This window comes from Saprolegnia parasitica (assembly GCF_000151545.1).
Source record: "Saprolegnia parasitica CBS 223.65 unplaced genomic scaffold supercont2.8, whole genome shotgun sequence".
NCBI classification, from domain to species: Eukaryota; Oomycota; class Saprolegniomycetes; order Saprolegniales; family Saprolegniaceae; genus Saprolegnia; species Saprolegnia parasitica.
Genome location: NW_012156402.1, coordinates 290225 through 303158, shown reverse-complemented (window position 1 = coordinate 303158; position 12934 = coordinate 290225). Strand labels below are relative to the sequence as shown.

General features: G+C 58.3%; 5 protein-coding genes across 5 annotated transcripts; 2 read left to right on the top strand and 3 right to left on the bottom strand.

Moving 5' to 3' along the window:
• Positions 1–3: 3 nt before the first annotated feature.
• Positions 4–2409, bottom strand: SPRG_03217 (hypothetical protein; the record flags this gene model as incomplete). Its single annotated transcript, XM_012341804.1, has 14 exons — positions 2368–2409; positions 2047–2325; positions 1850–1996; positions 1608–1799; positions 1500–1561; positions 1333–1453; positions 1134–1280; positions 747–1047; positions 627–697; positions 466–579; positions 292–412; positions 167–246; positions 78–121; positions 4–28 (listed from the first exon to the last, which is right to left on the bottom strand). The coding sequence occupies exons 1-14, from the start codon at positions 2401–2403 to the stop codon at positions 4–6; spliced, it is 1740 nt and encodes a 579-aa protein (XP_012197194.1). The 5' UTR covers positions 2404–2409.
• A 37-nt stretch (positions 2410–2446) lies between these two features.
• Positions 2447–5385, bottom strand: SPRG_03216 (hypothetical protein; the record flags this gene model as incomplete). The annotated part of the gene is made up of 7 exons (XM_012341803.1): positions 2447–2798; positions 3299–3939; positions 3990–4139; positions 4195–4520; positions 4568–4670; positions 4720–5073; positions 5131–5385. 7 exons carry the CDS (start codon positions 5383–5385, stop codon positions 2447–2449), a joined length of 2181 nt encoding a protein of 726 aa, XP_012197193.1.
• Positions 5386–5859: 474 nt separating this feature from the next.
• On the bottom strand, positions 5860–7064 carry SPRG_03215 (hypothetical protein). The gene is made up of 4 exons (XM_012341802.1): positions 6882–7064; positions 6762–6833; positions 6370–6714; positions 5860–6313 (listed from the first exon to the last, which is right to left on the bottom strand). Exons 1-4 carry the CDS (start codon positions 7035–7037, stop codon positions 6089–6091), a joined length of 798 nt encoding a protein of 265 aa, XP_012197192.1. The 5' UTR covers positions 7038–7064; the 3' UTR covers positions 5860–6088.
• Positions 7065–7717: 653 nt separating this feature from the next.
• Positions 7718–9147, top strand: SPRG_03214 (hypothetical protein). The gene is made up of 3 exons (XM_012341801.1): positions 7718–8386; positions 8434–8604; positions 8652–9147. Exons 1-3 carry the CDS (start codon positions 7751–7753, stop codon positions 9090–9092), a joined length of 1248 nt encoding a protein of 415 aa, XP_012197191.1. The 5' UTR covers positions 7718–7750; the 3' UTR covers positions 9093–9147.
• A 183-nt stretch (positions 9148–9330) lies between these two features.
• Positions 9331–12881, top strand: SPRG_19472 (hypothetical protein). The gene is made up of 12 exons (XM_012342010.1): positions 9331–9519; positions 9568–9693; positions 9762–10038; positions 10082–10230; positions 10279–10781; positions 10832–11021; positions 11066–11198; positions 11249–11343; positions 11392–12262; positions 12321–12465; positions 12515–12714; positions 12761–12881. Exons 1-12 carry the CDS (start codon positions 9350–9352, stop codon positions 12878–12880), a joined length of 2979 nt encoding a protein of 992 aa, XP_012197400.1. The 5' UTR covers positions 9331–9349; the 3' UTR covers position 12881.
• Positions 12882–12934: the final 53 nt, after the last annotated feature.

Genomic DNA, 12934 nt, shown 5'->3' with positions numbered 1-12934 from the left:
TGGCTACTTGGATGGCGGCGCCGACGTGCTACAGTAAGGTTACATATAAGTTGTGAGCGCCACGACGTTGTTCGTACCGAAAGACCGAGCCAGAGTTGAGAGCAGAATTGATCCGGTTGAGCTACATACATGCCTTGGCTGCAGCCAACAAATCAAGGTAGTGTACCAGATTGGCTTGAGTTTGGGCGCTTGCTGGCGGCGCCGTTTGAAGCGACATGCGACGGGTCAAGCTGTTGGACTTGGAGCCTAGCCGCACCATGACATCTACCAAACACACAAGCGTGTTCGTACTGCTGACGTGGTACGGGGCCTCCGCATGAGCGCTCACACCGTCTTCTTCCTCTTCGTCGTGGCTCTCGCCGTCGTCTTCGTCCGAGCTGTAGTCGTCGCTCGTTTTGATGGCTTCAATGGCCTAATTCCAGAATTTTACTCTGTCAGAACCTTGCTTATGATTTTGCGAGATACCGCGAGAATGCGGTCGCGGTGGGCCTTGACTTTGATGCCGACTTCAGAGATCAGTGCGGCTTCGGTAAGGTCCAAAAGGGCTTGTCCGTCGATTTGCAGCGCATCGAATCGGTCCTACGCACCAATATTGTCTATGAATTCGCAGACATCTTGCTTCATACCACGACATCGGGGACTCCGACATCTTCCTTGAGCCACAAACAGACATTTTCAACGTTCCATTCGGCCACCACTGGTGGTCGACCATGAGACGCAGCGACATAACTCGGATCGTAAAGTACCTTGTGCCAACGAGACGTCCTCGTCGTCCTCTTCATCCTCTCCATCCTCTTCCACTTCATCTTCTTCCTCATCTTCCTCATCTTCGTCGTCGTGTCTCTCTGCTGTCTTTGCCGCTGGTTGCGATGCGCCTTGCGCCGTGAGCTGCGCCAACGCGAACGACCGTCGACTGAGTCGATCGCTGCCGTCCTCGTCGGGCGTGCCGTGCAGCTGCATCGTCGACATGCGTCGTTGCAGCTCCGCATTCGGATCGGGCTGCATCAGCTGTTGCAGATTGCTCTCGGATTTGCGCTTGGGAGACGTCTGCAGACAACATTATTGAGCGATTCGACTCGTCGGAAAAAGAGAGTACGGCGAGGGTGGGGGTGGCGTCGACGGCGGGGTGGTACCACCGTCGCAGCAGTCGTTAAGGACGGCTTGCACGACGTTGAATGCACGACAATGACGTCGGCGGGAAAAAGCTCGCCGCACCGAATGCACTTGATGGGACGTTTGGGGCACTTGGGCATATGCGTCGCAAAGGCCGTGCTGGGAAACTACGCAGACTCGCATGGTGCAATATGACGGACGACGCGAATGGAGGTGTACGCTTTGTTGGCAGTGGGCGCACTGTCGCGCGCTCTGCTTGCAGCTCGTCTCGTGCCGCGCAAGGTCGCGTGCGATGATGACCATGTTGCAATACTGACATCGCTTGGGTTTCCAGTCGCAGCTATGCGATTTGGCTGGCGGACACACACTTGGAGCATGCGACGCACCTTTGTTCGTGCTCGTCAAGCTCCTTGGACGGGAACGACTCGTCGCAGTACTTGCATTCTTGCTACATGGCGGTTCTTATAGGCCGTTTTAGCTTGCCACGTGTCTACCTTATCGACGGTCGACATCGGCGTCTCGGCCACGATCGGCTTGGGCACCTCGGGCTTCGCCACGGATCGTTTCGGGCACTTGGTCAAGACGTGCTTTTCCAAGCCTCGTTGAAGAAACTTGCCACCGCATTGGTTGGGACACTGCACGAGCCGGCAGTCGCAGACGTTGATGTGTTCTTGCAGCTCCGACATCTAGCGATGGGAGTATCAACTTGGTATCCATTCTTCGAAAGAATAGATACTTTTTGACGGCGGAGGCAGTGCGGACATTGCTTCATCACTTGATCGCACGTGAGTTCGTGCTCGGCCATGTCCGAGGCCTTCACGTCGTTGAGGCAGTGCTTGCACTTGGTCAAGGCGCAGTCGCCGTCGTCCTTGGCCCGGCCAACCTTTACATCCTCTCTCAGATGACGCTGATAAAGGACATGGTGTTGGAGACCTCCAAGCGCACGGGGCACTGTGTTTGTTCGTGGCTGCTCAGCGCCGATGCGGCCATCTCGAGGTTGCACAGCTTGCACTTGACGTTGCTCGTGACCTGGGTGTTCTCCGTTGTCGGTGTCGGTGCGGCTTTGGGCGGTGGTGACGTTGGCGGTGGCATCGAACCGAGCGAGTGCCGACGTTCACGCTCGAGCTTGAGCCGCTGCTCGACTCTGGCCTTGGCGAGCTCCGCCTCCGCCAAGGCGCCTTGCATTGCAGGGACGCCGTTGTCGGTTGCCTCCTACACCAGTAAGCAGTCATGATCAATTGACAGATGTAGTACCACACATGTCGACTGCGGGCCCGACAGTTTGGGCATTGGTGTTGATGGCTTGGGCGGCAACACTGGCGGTGGCTCGACGTTAGACGGACCTCGTGGCGGGGCTGTGGACGTTGCCGGTGGCATTGGAGCGCTCGGCTCGGGAGCTTTCGGTACGGACGAGCTCGCGGTGGCAGAGATACCCTTGGTAGTCACATGTGGGGCAGACGTCCCTGGTTGCGATGGCAGAGTTGCCTCGGGTGTCGGTGTAGTCTCCTTTGGTATCGATGGCCCTGGAGGCGGTGCGGACTTTGCAGGAACGGGTGGTGCCGGCGCCGTGCTGTGTGCCTGTGTTGTTGTGGTCGTCGGCATCGGTGTTGACATTGCCGCTGGTGTCGGTCTGGCCGCAGGCGTGGACACGGGTGCCGCAGATGGCACGGGTGCCGACACCGTAGCTAGTGTTGGTGTAAACACTGCAGCTGGTAGTGAGGCGGCTGGTGGCGGTGCGGACGCTGAGGCTGGCACTGACGGAACTGGAGTAGAAGTCGTCAAGCGAATGGGCGTGGCAGGTATCGTCGTTGGTGGAAGCTCTTGAGGCGGCAACGTCTCGGGCCTCGTTTCCGATCCAGCAACCGACGTACTAACTGGCGTCGGGGCGTTGTAGGGAGCCGGCTGTCCCACGGGTACAGAGACCGCTAATACAGGTGCGACTGGTGCTACGAGTGTCTCACTGACTTGTACCGTCCCCGCCGGCGATTTGATCGCCTCTGGTTGCTCGCGCATTGGCGCAGAGACAGGCGTTAGCGCGATCGGTGTGGACGGCAGTCCACTCGGCGTCTCTGTCGCAGGTTTGCCTGACGTCGGAGGAAAGGCACCTTGCATGAGACTCGCTAGCATCATCGGATGGTACGCCATGGCATGCATGCTCTGCGTTACGTCTGGGGGCAGACCATACATGGGCGGGTACGACGGCCACATGGGGTACGCTGGCGGTGGCGGATACGCCGGCGGCGGCTTGGTGTCTGCCGCTTTGAGCTTGGCGACATCGGATTGCAGCTCGAGAATGGAAGCCTTTGCACTCTCGACCGTGCTTTTCGTGAGCGCGTCTGCTTGCTGCAGACGGCTCTCGGTGGTTTTCATGCAAGTGTCGAGTGCGTGGAGTTGCATGGGCAAAGCGTCCATCTTGGTCGATAGGCTCTTGAGCGCCTCGGCGTGAGCTGCTGTCGTTGCCTCGTGGGCTTGCCGCCACTGTGACTGTGCGATCGTCACTTGCCCAGAGACGTCCGAAAGCTTGGCGGATAACGTGCTCTGGAGGGCGTCCTGGGACGCTTGCAGCGCATTTTTAAGCTTGATCGTAGCGTCCGCAGCGTCGTTGTGCTGCGTCTGAAGCGACCGCTGCGCCGCGTCGAGTTGTGTCTGCGTCCATAGCTTGGCTTGTGCGAGTTCGTTGGCCACATCATCGAGCGCTCGTTTGCGATCCCGCTTCTCGGCTTCGAGCTGCGCCATCCACTCGGTTTGCTTGGTGACCAGCGCCGTCTCGAGCTGCGTCTGGACTTGACCGACAGTCTGATCGAGCCTGGCGAGCTGCTGGCGCACCTAGAACCCGTTTGATGATATTCTCGCAGCACCAGATGCGGTGAACATACTTGACGGTCAATACTGTCGATGGCTTGCTTGGTCTGCGACTCGACCGCGACCACAGCGTCTTGGCTACGGCGCACGCGTGCCTCGGCGTCTTGGCTCCATGATGACTGCAGCTGTCTCGTCTGGTCGTGCACGAGGGTCTGGACTTGCGTCTAGTAGACAAAACGAGTACTACAATGCAGCTCACAACCAGATTCGGAGGCGCACCATCCATTTGGTCTCGCGCTGGGCCAGCTCCAGCTGCAGGGTTTCACTCGACGCCGTTGCTGCTTTGCGCGCTTGCGCATCGGCAATCGCTGCAATCGGCGCCGTCCACGATTCTGAAAACGGGACGTCGAGGATCTGGATTCGATCTGGTGCTGGCAACGATGCAGGTATCGCTTGCTGGTGCTTCTCCAGCCGCTGCACATGGGCCTCCGTCTCATTTTTGAGATCGTCGATGCGCGTATCAACGTCCTTGACGCGCTTGACCAGACTGTCGACGAGGTACGATGTCGACGTTGCCGTCCGCGTCACATCGCCGATGAGCGAGCCTATTTGATGCGTGAAGAACTCGTAGGATCGTATAGGTCGCTCGTACCTTGGTGCTGCAGACTCGCATTGAGCTGGGCTTTGATCGGTTCAACGCACGCGTTAAAGTGCACGAGGAGCTCAGGCCGCGACAGCTTTTCCTGCATCGCCACCTACAACATAGTGTAAATCATGATCAATTTCGGGAAAAACTCGAAAAACCTGAATCGAGTTGGCTTGTTCGCGGAGGGCGGCGACAATCTGGCGTAGCTCGAGCAGCTGGTTGTCGGCCTGCATGCGCCACGACTCGTCCTTCCCGCACATGCTCTGCACGTGGTACATGATGTCCTTTTGCGTGGTGCAGTCTTGTCGGAGTTTCTGGTGACTTTGGTCGATCGTGCGAAGCTCGCGGTCGACGCTGCTGGCTTCCATGCGCAGCCGGTCGATCTCGTCCGAGTTGCTCTTGGTCAGCGCCATAATTGCGCTCAGCTGGCGCTCGGCAATCGCAGCGCGTGCGTCGACTTCGAGCTTGATGCTGAACCGGATTTGCTCCATCATGTGCGTCAATTGGTAGCTCTACGCACGCGCCGTTGAGGCGGCTCCACTTGGTTGAGAACGATGATCGAGTTGTACCGCGTGGTGCGGAAAGGGCATTTCAGTATACTGGTTGCCGCCATCGGTGGGCGGCGGGTGCTTGGGCGCCTCGTCGACCTTGCGCATTGGCGGTGGCGTTGCGGGCCGCCACTCGCGCGTGCCAAACTCCTGCGGCAGCCGGTGGCCCGGCGGCGGCGCATACGACGCCCGTGGCGGCTCGTGGTCGCGGAACTGCGCGCGGAGATTCTCGTCCGTGCATTTGATGATCGCTGCGAGGTTGGCCTCCCAGTCCATGCGTTCAAAAATGCAGTTTCACTCGGTTTTGGTCGACCTGCAGAAAGGATACAAGATTTTGGACGACGACAGGCGTGCAATGCCAGAATTTGGATGGTATCCCTAGCCTGCTACAATCCAATGCAGCTTCAATACACTGTACTACCAATATTGCATGAAGCGACGACTTGATGGACGTGGTGTGGAGGCGCATCCAGTGTAGCGGGCAGATGTCCCTACTTGAAGCCGGGTGCTGCCACGTCATGCATCCTCCCACTAGCAGTGTCCTGTCTCTCTCGTACGCAGGGCACGCTCACACATAGATCGCGAGCGAGCAGTTGAGGCTCGCTTGCGTTTCTAATATACCTCTCTGCACGCTATGAACGGGGCATCACGAGGTTGGAGGCGACCTCGCGCAGTTCTCTGACCGGCCCTCGCCTTTGTAAATGGCTGCGGAAGACCAGCATCGACCACACTCGGCTGTTCGGTCATCGATGCAACGAATCATCGGAGTACATGTAGAAAATACAGAGCTACATGGCCGAGATGGAGCCGACGACGTCTGTCTCGAGGGGCATGAAAAGCTCGCACTTCTTCGCATCGGTTGCGATCGCTGCAAGCGTTTCCATGTAGCGCACCGCAATCATGTACTGCGTCGTATCGATCGCCATGTCCTTGAGCGAGTCCTTGACGACGGACAGGGCTTCGGCCTCCGCACGGGCAATCAAGAGGCGCGCCTCGGCGGCCGCTTTGGCGCGGATGATGACGCACTGCTGCTCGCCCGTTGCGATGGCGACCTTGGCCTGCGAGTCGCCTTCGGCCTCGGTCTTGACCTTCTCGCGGTAGCCCTCGGCCGTGACGATGGCGGCCCGGCGCACGCGCTCGGCCGAGAGCTGCTTGTGCATGGCCTCTTGCACCGAGCTTGTCGGCGTAATCTCGAGGAGCTCGACTAGTATCGCATCATACACATCATCGAGACAGTGCAAGATGGAAGAGAGGACGTACCGCGATGGATGCGGAGCCCCAGTTGAAGCAAATGTGGCTGATCTTTTGAAGGATCCCGCGGTTGATCTCTTCGCGGGACGCGAGCGTGTCGTCGAGGCCCATGTCGCCGATGATCGAGCGCAGCGTGGTTTGCACGAGCTTCTTGATGGCCTGCGAGAGGTCGTACACTTCGTAGCAGACCTTCATCGGGTCGCAGAACTCGTAAATGACCATCGGCCGCACGGCAATCTCCACGTTGTCGCGTGTAATGATGGTCTGGAGCTTGAAATCCATGATGGTTTGACGCGCGTCGACGCGGTAAAAGCTCTTGTCGATGAGCGCATCCGGCTCGTGGGGCATTTGAATCTACATTGGCCATCCGGTCACGCCCGCGTCGCTGCCATTGCAGGTACCTTGAGGCGGCGCCATGTGATCGTCTTGACCTTGTCCATGTAGGGCACGAGAAAGTGCAGGCCAGGGCCCCACTACGAGAGCGACGACGTTGGCGGACACGGCGTGTGACAGGGTACTACCTTGGTGTGGAAGCGGCCCCAGCGCTCGACAATGACGACCTCCTTGTGGCGGACGACGATGGCGCTGGCGAGGAAGGTGCGGAGGATGCTTAGCAGCGGCAGGCCGATCGTGATGCCCAGGAAGATGGCGAGGATGCCATCGTTGTCGACGGCCATGCTGCGCGTCGGCTTGGCAATCGAATTGAAAATGCAAACCCGTTAGAAAACCCACTCAGTCACACGACCGTGTGCCCCGGGGTACGTTGCCCGCAACTGTGTCTTATTTCCGACGCGGCTTTCTAACCGACATACAAAATACAAGTGGATTGCATTGCATGGGCAAAGTGGATATATTAATATACAGATATTTTATCCATAATTTAATGCTGCATTGTGATACCTTGCACATGGTATGGATGGAATGTCACGGACAAAAAAGCAGCCCGTGGACATGATGTTTTATTTCATTCAATTCGTGTCGTCAGAGACAAGCACGAGTGTGCGTTTTCTTTTTCACATGGGGGAAACCCACGTGAACAATGTGTGTTTTTCACATCGCGACTCAACGCGTACTCTGGATGCTGGCGTTTACAAGGCGACGTTGGCACCCAAGTCGCGGACGCTGCTCTCGATGGACGACCGCAGCGACGGGATTGTATCAAAGTATTTTATTACCAGTGTGCGAGACTGGCGTCGGAATAATAATATGCACCCGAAGAACACGGTGCAGATCTTCGTTTTTGTCAAGGAAATGCGCACTTTATCGGGTTCCCATACAAAAAGTGAGAGTTCTATTAAGCACGAGGCAGCGCCCCTGCATCGACCCGGTCAAGTGCGCTTGGATCCCACGCCAGCACGGAAGTCATCTCCCAATCTCGCCGGTCCCAGCCATGTCGAGCCGCTTCTCGCTGACGCGCCAGGTCGACCGCAACTCGGGGCGCCGGGACAGCACGGTTGACCACAGCGCCGTGGAGCTCAACCGGCGCCTGAGCGTCGAGCAGCCCGCGGTCACGAGCGTGCCCCACTTCTTTGTCGGCCCAGCGACGCCGTCGCTCGACAAGGACGCGCCCGTCCGCGCGCTCCACGGCGAGCGCAAGATTGTCAAGAGCAAAGTCGCCGCCTGGCTGGACTCGGAGCCGCAAGACGAGGCCGCGAACGCGGTTGGCATGACCCGCTTCCAAGCGGCCGGCCGCTACTTTGGCATGAAGGTCGCGAGCATTGCCGGTGCGATGCTCAAAGATCCCGACACGCAAGTCAACCCCGACTCGTTCTGCGACGGCTGCGGCATGGACCCGATCGTCGGCCACATGTACACGTGCTCGCAGTGCGACAACTACAACCTCTGCACGAGCTGCTATCGGTCGGGCATCCACGGGTACGAGAACAGCGCGCTGCTCAAAGCCGTCCGCGAAGACTACGCGGTCATGGCCGTCGTCGAGCAGTGCAAGCAGCTCGTGCCCGATGAGGTGTTTACGCTGCTTATGAAGCAAGTCTGCCGCGGCCAAGTCGACCGGTTTAAATTCCTCGTACGTCCATTGGAATATCTCCACCTCGCATGAACTCGGAGTTCTAGGCCAACTGGATCTGCGGCGTCGTCCTCGGCAACAGCATCAGCACGCTCTCGGTCCGCGGAATTGAGATCCCGCATCTGGGCAAGGAGACGCGCGCACGCCTCGTCGAGCTCCTCACGCCGCCGCTCTCGGAGCGCGAAGACATTGAAGTGTCGATGGAGTGGTTCACGCAGGTACACATGTCGAATGCACCAAGAAGAAGCGTCCTCAAATGACATAGCCGGACGAAGGAGCGATCTCAGAGACGCTGCGCATTTGGGTGTGTACGGACAAGGAGACCAAGTCGCCGTTCGCGCCGCGCACCAACAGCCCCATCATTTACAGCCCGGGTGCTGGCCCCATCCTGCCACCATCGCCGTCGGCGTCCGACCTTCTCTCGCCGCCGTCGTCCATCGGCGGGCTCCCGACGAACGCACCACCGTCGCCACCAGGGCTCGACTTGCCGCCCGTCGTTAGCATCTCGCAGCCCAACAGTCCAGCGACGAAATCGCCGCCCATGAAGCCGAAGCTCTCGAGCCCGATTCCGCGGGCCGAGCTGCGCCACGACGAGAGCCTCGATGGTCCGTGCACACCTCGCTTTGCGGCCGACGACGACGAGCTCGCGGTGGCGACCATCACAGCCAGCACCAAACAGCTGCATGTCGCCCACCATAGTTACTAGTTACCTTCTCGCAAGTATGTACCTGATCAATCAACACCACATTCTGCTACGTCGATTGCCTCGGACGTCCGTTGTGTGTTTGTACACTTTGCACTCTACGGGGTCGCATCCCGTGCCGTTCAGAACACCAAGGACAGGCGTACATTATTTATATGGCCTTTTTGTGAATACCATTGTGATGCAACGGACGGCCTGGCTATAAAAAGGCACGCGGTTTCCAGACGCCTCGGCTCATTCGAGTAACGTTGGCAGCGCCGATGCAGCACGTGCGACGCCAGCTCAAGCGCCTCGTCGGCGTCGCCGTCGCGACGCGCAACAAGCTCATCAAGCAGCGCAAACGAGGCGAGTCCTTGCGCAAGTGGGTGGGCCGCAACCTCGACAACTCGCGCCTCGCCGCGATCCTCGACCTCTACCAAGTACTCCTCGGGTACCAGTCCACGAATGTCTTCAACGCCAAACGTCACGACGCTTGTAGTGTGATTGTGACGGGCATGTACAGCCTCCGCAACTGGGATATGTGGGACACGTCGCTCGACTCGATGACCACGCGGTATATCCAAGCCTTCTTCGGCACCGTCTTCCTCTCCGACTACCTGCTCCGGTACGGTCCCGCAGATCCATACATATATATATCTATATCGTCGATATGGAGTTGACATGGCGTATCAGGCTGTACGCGGCCGACAACCGCAAGGCGCACATCCTCGCACCGCTCGCCATTATGGATTTTTTGGCGATTTTACCGCAATTTATCGAGCTGCTCGTGCCCGACAGCTTTAGCCGGAAACACTTTCTGTGGGTGACCGGCATCAAGACGCTGCGGCCGTTCCGGTGCCTCTGCTGCTTTCGGCTCCTCGCGTTCGCCAACACGGCGCGGCAGCGAGAGACCTTTGTACTCTTCAGCGCCGTCATTTGCATCATCATTTGCTTTGGCTCGACGCAACAGGTGCTCGCCTTTCTTGTGTCGAGTGTGCTCAATAGAGTGGTAGGCCATTGAGGCGTGTCCGTGCATGCAGAACGCGACCATAGACCCGACCAACTGCTCGATCTGGGAGAAGGACGATCTCGACGGCGCGTGCACCGACCTCCCGATTTACAACGCCATGTATTTCGTTGTGATTACGATAGCCACGCTTGGGTAGGCTACGCATGTGGATAACATTGTCTATAGGGTGTTTTTGTATAGGTACGGCGACATTGCACCGAGGACGCAAATGGGCCGTCTCGCGGTGATTGTCCTCATCATTGCGTCCAGTGTGCTCTTGCCGCTTCAAATCTCAACACTCAGCGACGTTTTAAACCGAGAAACCGAGTACGACAAGGCGTTTACTGAGCGGAAAGAGAAGACACCGCACGTGCTCATTTGCGGCGAAGTCGGATCGGGCGCACTCGACTTTTTCTTGCGGCAATTTCTGCACCCGAACAAGATGAACTGGAAGGACAAGGTCGTCATTTTATGTCCGTCGCTGCCATCCCACAACCTCAAGCGCATTTTACTGAACGGCGCGTACGAGCAGCGGGTCGTGTACCTCCAAGGCTCGGCCATGTCGGACGCCGACCTCCAGCGCGCCAGTGCATCGACCGCGCGGCTCTGTTTTGTCTTGGCCAACAAACTGTCGCCGGACGCCGACCAGAGCGACACGGCGTCCAACTTTATCACAATCTCGCTCCGGCACTTCAACAAACACGGTGGGACCCTACCCCTATATCTCTACTTCTGACAAGAAGGGGTACAATAGTCCCTATTTTCGTCCAAGTGCTCAAGTCGGACAACATTGGGCACTTGCATCTCTCGGGCGCCACCAATGTGCTGTGTGTGGACCAGTTGAAGATGGCAATTCTCGCGAAATCGTGCTTGATGCCGGGCACGGCGGCGTTTCTCTGCAGTGTCCTTTTACCTTTCGCCCGACCATGGGTCTCCGGTACGAGGTTACACCTCCTGCAATATCCTGTTTACAAGTCTTTGTATGCAGGGACGCGACGTGGGCGTCCGTGTTTCTCCAAGGGTGCAGCCACGACTTGTACGAAGTGGCGATTCCCGCCTACTTGGACCGGCTCGTGACGTTTACGACCTTGGCCCACATTTTGTTTCAAGAGCACCACGTGGTGCCGATCGCGCTCAGTGATGACCATGCGTGCGTCCTTTTCCCGCCAAGCGCGAAATCGGCAGCGACATGACCTTACACGTGCTCGCGTCAACGCCGGACGTCGGCAACCTCGTCGCCACCCTCTCCGTTTCGACGCTGCATCGGTACGACACCGAATTGTGATTTGAGGATAAAACCTCAAAATTGTCTAGGTACCGCCACGTACTCGACAATTTCGACCGAATCGCCGCGGCGTGGAGCTTGACGACGTTTTCAACAAAGATGAAGACGGCGGCAAAGGAGTCGCGCGACTCGATCCTCATGGCACACCAGTCGATTCGCACGTCAGCATCGAACGTCCTGGCGCGCTACTCGGTCATCTCGATGCGGTCCCAGCGACGCTCGTATCGGAGTGCCATCATTCCGTCGTGCGACCACGACTCGTCGCTCGCGCCCCCCGAGCCATCCGACGCCCGCCGCAGCTCGATCCAGGACGCCAACACCGAGACCGGCCACGTCAACGGAGGCTCTGGCCCGCTCTTCCACGCCAGCAGCAAATCGCGTCTAAGTGGCGTCGAGACACCGGTGACGTCGTACTCGCCACCGCTGTCGTACGTCGCCTTTATCAGCGTGACGATTCCACCCAATCTGTCCGACCACATTGTGCTCTGCGGTCAACCCAACCACTTGCGCGACTTTATCGCGCCGCTGCGCCAGCTCCGACGCCGGGGCACGATCGGCGCCCCGACGCGTGACGCGGTCCCGATCGTCATCATTAGCAACCGCATCTTGTCCAAGAAGCAGTACGCAGGCATCCAGTCGTTTGAGAACGTCTACTACCTCCGCGGCTCGCCGCTCTCGCTGCCCGTGCTGAGTACGGCTCGCGTCGCGCACAGCAAGCGCATTGTGATCTTGCGCAACTGCTCCGAGCTCGGCAACGGCGAGAACGACGTGGACCCGAACGACGTGATGGACCAAAACATGCTCGACACGGACGCGATCACATTGCATCGGTTCCTCACCGACGTGTGCGCGGCGCAACACTCGGACGACTTGCCGCGACCCACGATCATGATTGAGCTTGTACGAGCGTGTCGTTCGATGGAAAGAATATGTCTCATACGCACATTGGGCAATGTAGAGCCGCCCCAATAGCCTTCGGTTTCTAAAAGACCCGACGCTCAACTACCACGACGACGACGACGCGATGAAACTGCTCACCAAACAAGCGATCGCGCGCGTCGACGACCCGCTCGATCACATTTGCAACCCGTTGTATGCATCGGGTACGATCGGACTTCTCAAAGTATTGATCCGAGTGTCCTATTTTCCTAGGCAAAGTGTTTGTTTCGAACGCGCTCGATGCGGTGTTGGGCACGTGCAACAAGTACGGCAGTCTTTTAGAGCTCCTGCAGCTGCTCGTGCTGGGCGAAACGAGCGCGGGCGCGGTCCAGGGCCTTGATCAAATCGACGTGCCGGCGTTGCAGCTCGGGCGGCCGTACGGCGCGTGCTACGAAGACCTGCTCTTGCACCAGGTACACCTTTTACACATCAAGATGTCTCCTGATGCTCTCGAATTAGGGCATTTTATGTCTGGGGATCTACCGCGCGCGGCCCGAAGCCGACACGAGCTACGTGGTCGTGAACCCGAGTCCAGGGCTTGTCCTTGATCGCGCCGACAAGCTATTCGTGTTGCGGTAGCGTGCGTTTCGGCGCGGCTAAATTTGGCGCCAAAAATCTGAGCCAAAAAACCAA

What these genes read in the sequence shown, in the direction of transcription:
- SPRG_03215 (XM_012341802.1), bottom strand. Translation starts at nt 7,037, where the DNA reads ATGGCCGTCGACAACGATGGCATCCTCGCCATCTTCCTGGGCATCACG. An exon ending in GGGGCCGCTTCCACACCAAG is followed by an intron (nt 6,834 to 6,881) that starts GTAGTACCCTGT and finishes TCGCTCTCGTAG; the next exon opens with TGGGGCCCTGGCCTGCACTT. An exon ending in TCACATGGCGCCGCCTCAAG is followed by an intron (nt 6,715 to 6,761) that starts GTACCTGCAATG and finishes TGGCCAATGTAG; the next exon opens with ATTCAAATGCCCCACGAGCC.
- SPRG_03214 (XM_012341801.1), top strand. Translation starts at nt 7,751, where the DNA reads ATGTCGAGCCGCTTCTCGCTGACGCGCCAGGTCGACCGCAACTCGGGG. An exon ending in TCGACCGGTTTAAATTCCTC is followed by an intron (nt 8,387 to 8,433) that starts GTACGTCCATTG and finishes TCGGAGTTCTAG; the next exon opens with GCCAACTGGATCTGCGGCGT. An exon ending in CGATGGAGTGGTTCACGCAG is followed by an intron (nt 8,605 to 8,651) that starts GTACACATGTCG and finishes CAAATGACATAG; the next exon opens with CCGGACGAAGGAGCGATCTC.
- SPRG_19472 (XM_012342010.1), top strand. Translation starts at nt 9,350, where the DNA reads ATGCAGCACGTGCGACGCCAGCTCAAGCGCCTCGTCGGCGTCGCCGTC. An exon ending in CCGGCACTTCAACAAACACG is followed by an intron (nt 10,782 to 10,831) that starts GTGGGACCCTAC and finishes GGGGTACAATAG; the next exon opens with TCCCTATTTTCGTCCAAGTG. An exon ending in TGTTTCAAGAGCACCACGTG is followed by an intron (nt 11,199 to 11,248) that starts GTGCCGATCGCG and finishes TTTCCCGCCAAG; the next exon opens with CGCGAAATCGGCAGCGACAT.